Source organism: Herpailurus yagouaroundi, unplaced genomic scaffold, assembly GCF_014898765.1.
Source record: "Herpailurus yagouaroundi ecotype Mexico unplaced genomic scaffold, PumYag 58204, whole genome shotgun sequence".
Lineage (NCBI taxonomy): Eukaryota > Metazoa > Chordata > Mammalia > Carnivora > Felidae > Herpailurus > Herpailurus yagouaroundi.
In genome coordinates this window covers 7,455-9,085 of record NW_024414701.1, presented here as the reverse complement: position 1 = coordinate 9,085, position 1,631 = coordinate 7,455, and the positions used below count along the sequence as shown (strand labels likewise).

The 1,631-nt window shown below is 49.1% G+C and overlaps 1 protein-coding gene across 1 annotated transcript; it reads right to left on the bottom strand.

Moving 5' to 3' along the window:
• Window positions 1-492: 492 nt before the first annotated feature.
• LOC121024137 (olfactory receptor 2M4-like) lies at window positions 493-1,206 on the bottom strand. Its single transcript, XM_040466437.1, has one exon. It carries the CDS (start codon window positions 1,204-1,206, stop codon window positions 493-495), a length of 714 nt encoding a protein of 237 aa, XP_040322371.1.
• Between the last annotated feature and the right edge of the window lie 425 nt (window positions 1,207-1,631).

Here is a 1,631-nt window from a genome sequence, read left to right as displayed (position 1 = left end):
AGTCATCCATTGTGGATATGGCCAATGTGCTTAAAGCCTAGAAGGTGTCATGCCTTGCACCAGGGGCTGTATTTTATGGCCTATCAGGGAGTAAAGGCATCGACCACTTACATGTAGCAGGAGCATAAGGGCTGGGAACTGAGAAACTGTGGAGTGAAGTGGGTTTATGATGGGCTCCCTGCCTGAGCAGGGGATAAGGTGAGGACAAGGAAGGTCTCTGGGAGGAAAGAGGCCTGAAAGATGAGGAGTTAGCTCGATCCCCAGAAGAAAGCACCACAGAGTGGGAAAAGGCACAGTTCATGCAACAAAAGCAAGAAATCCTTTGAAAACCTGAAAACTGCAGCAGGGCTGGGGTACAATATGTGACTGGAGGTGGCTTGGAGGCCAGACTGGGAGGCCCTGCGAACCACAAAAAGGGAGCCAGGTATTCCTTAAAGGGCAAGAGACCATGGGTGATTCGTCATGCCAAAATTCAAATCAGAGTTTTTATTTTTAAAAGTAAAACAGTCCCTGTTTAAAACAGTCCCTGTTCCTCAGACTGTAAATGAGTGTGTTGAGCATTGGAGTGAGGATGGTGTAGAAGATGGAGGTGGCTTGGTCTCTCACTGGTGTTTTAGTGGAGGCCCACTGCATGTAGCTGAACATGGCTCCTCCATAGTACAGACCCACCACAGCCAGGTGGGAGGAACAAATGGTCAGAGCCTTCTGTTTACCCTCAGTGGAGGGAATCCTAATGACAGCTTCAAGGACCTGGGCATAGGAAACCACAATGACACCAAGGGGCGGCGGCAGCAGCATGACCACACAGCAAGCATAGATGAGATCCTCAAAGAGTGAGGTGTCAGCACATGAGAGATGCAGCAAGGCAGGGACCTCACAGAAGAAGTGATCCACCTCCAGAGAGTGACAGCAGGGGAAACGTAAAACCATGCCCACATCCATAACACTGTCAGCCACCCCACCCATCCAGGATGCCAGGGCCAGGAGGGAGCAAACCTGCCAGTTCATAAGCACAGGATACTGCAGGGGGTGGCAGACTGCCACATACTGGTCATAGGCCATGATTGCCAAGAGGAAGCACTCTGCTCCTCCTACCCTGACCACTAGGAAGACCTGAGTAGAACAGCCACCCCAACAGATGAACTTATGGCCCAAGAGATTAGCTGCCATCTTGGGCACCACTGTGTTCATCATGATCAGATCCATTATGGAGAGTTGGGTGAGGAAAAAGTACATTGGAGTGTGCAGGTGCCTATTAGCCTGGATGAGCAGGAGAAAGATGTTGCCAACCAGGGAAACAACAAAGGCCAGAAGGATAAGGGGAAAAAAAAGAGGAAATCATATGTTGAGTAACTGGACAGTCCCAAAACGATGAAGTCTGGTAGGGAGGTGCAGCTCCAGAGCTCTATGGCTGAGATCCTGAGAACAAACAAAGGAGCAAACAAATGAAACTACTAATCTGGCATCTCCAAATAACCATATCTCTCCTGTTTCTTCTAAAAGACAGAGCCTGACCCTCTGACATGGCCCTACCCTTTCCTCCTGCAGTGAAAATCCATTTTTTCTTCAGCTTCCCTCAGATACTTATCTACCAAGATGTGATCCTTACTTCTCTCAAAACACAAGGTGCA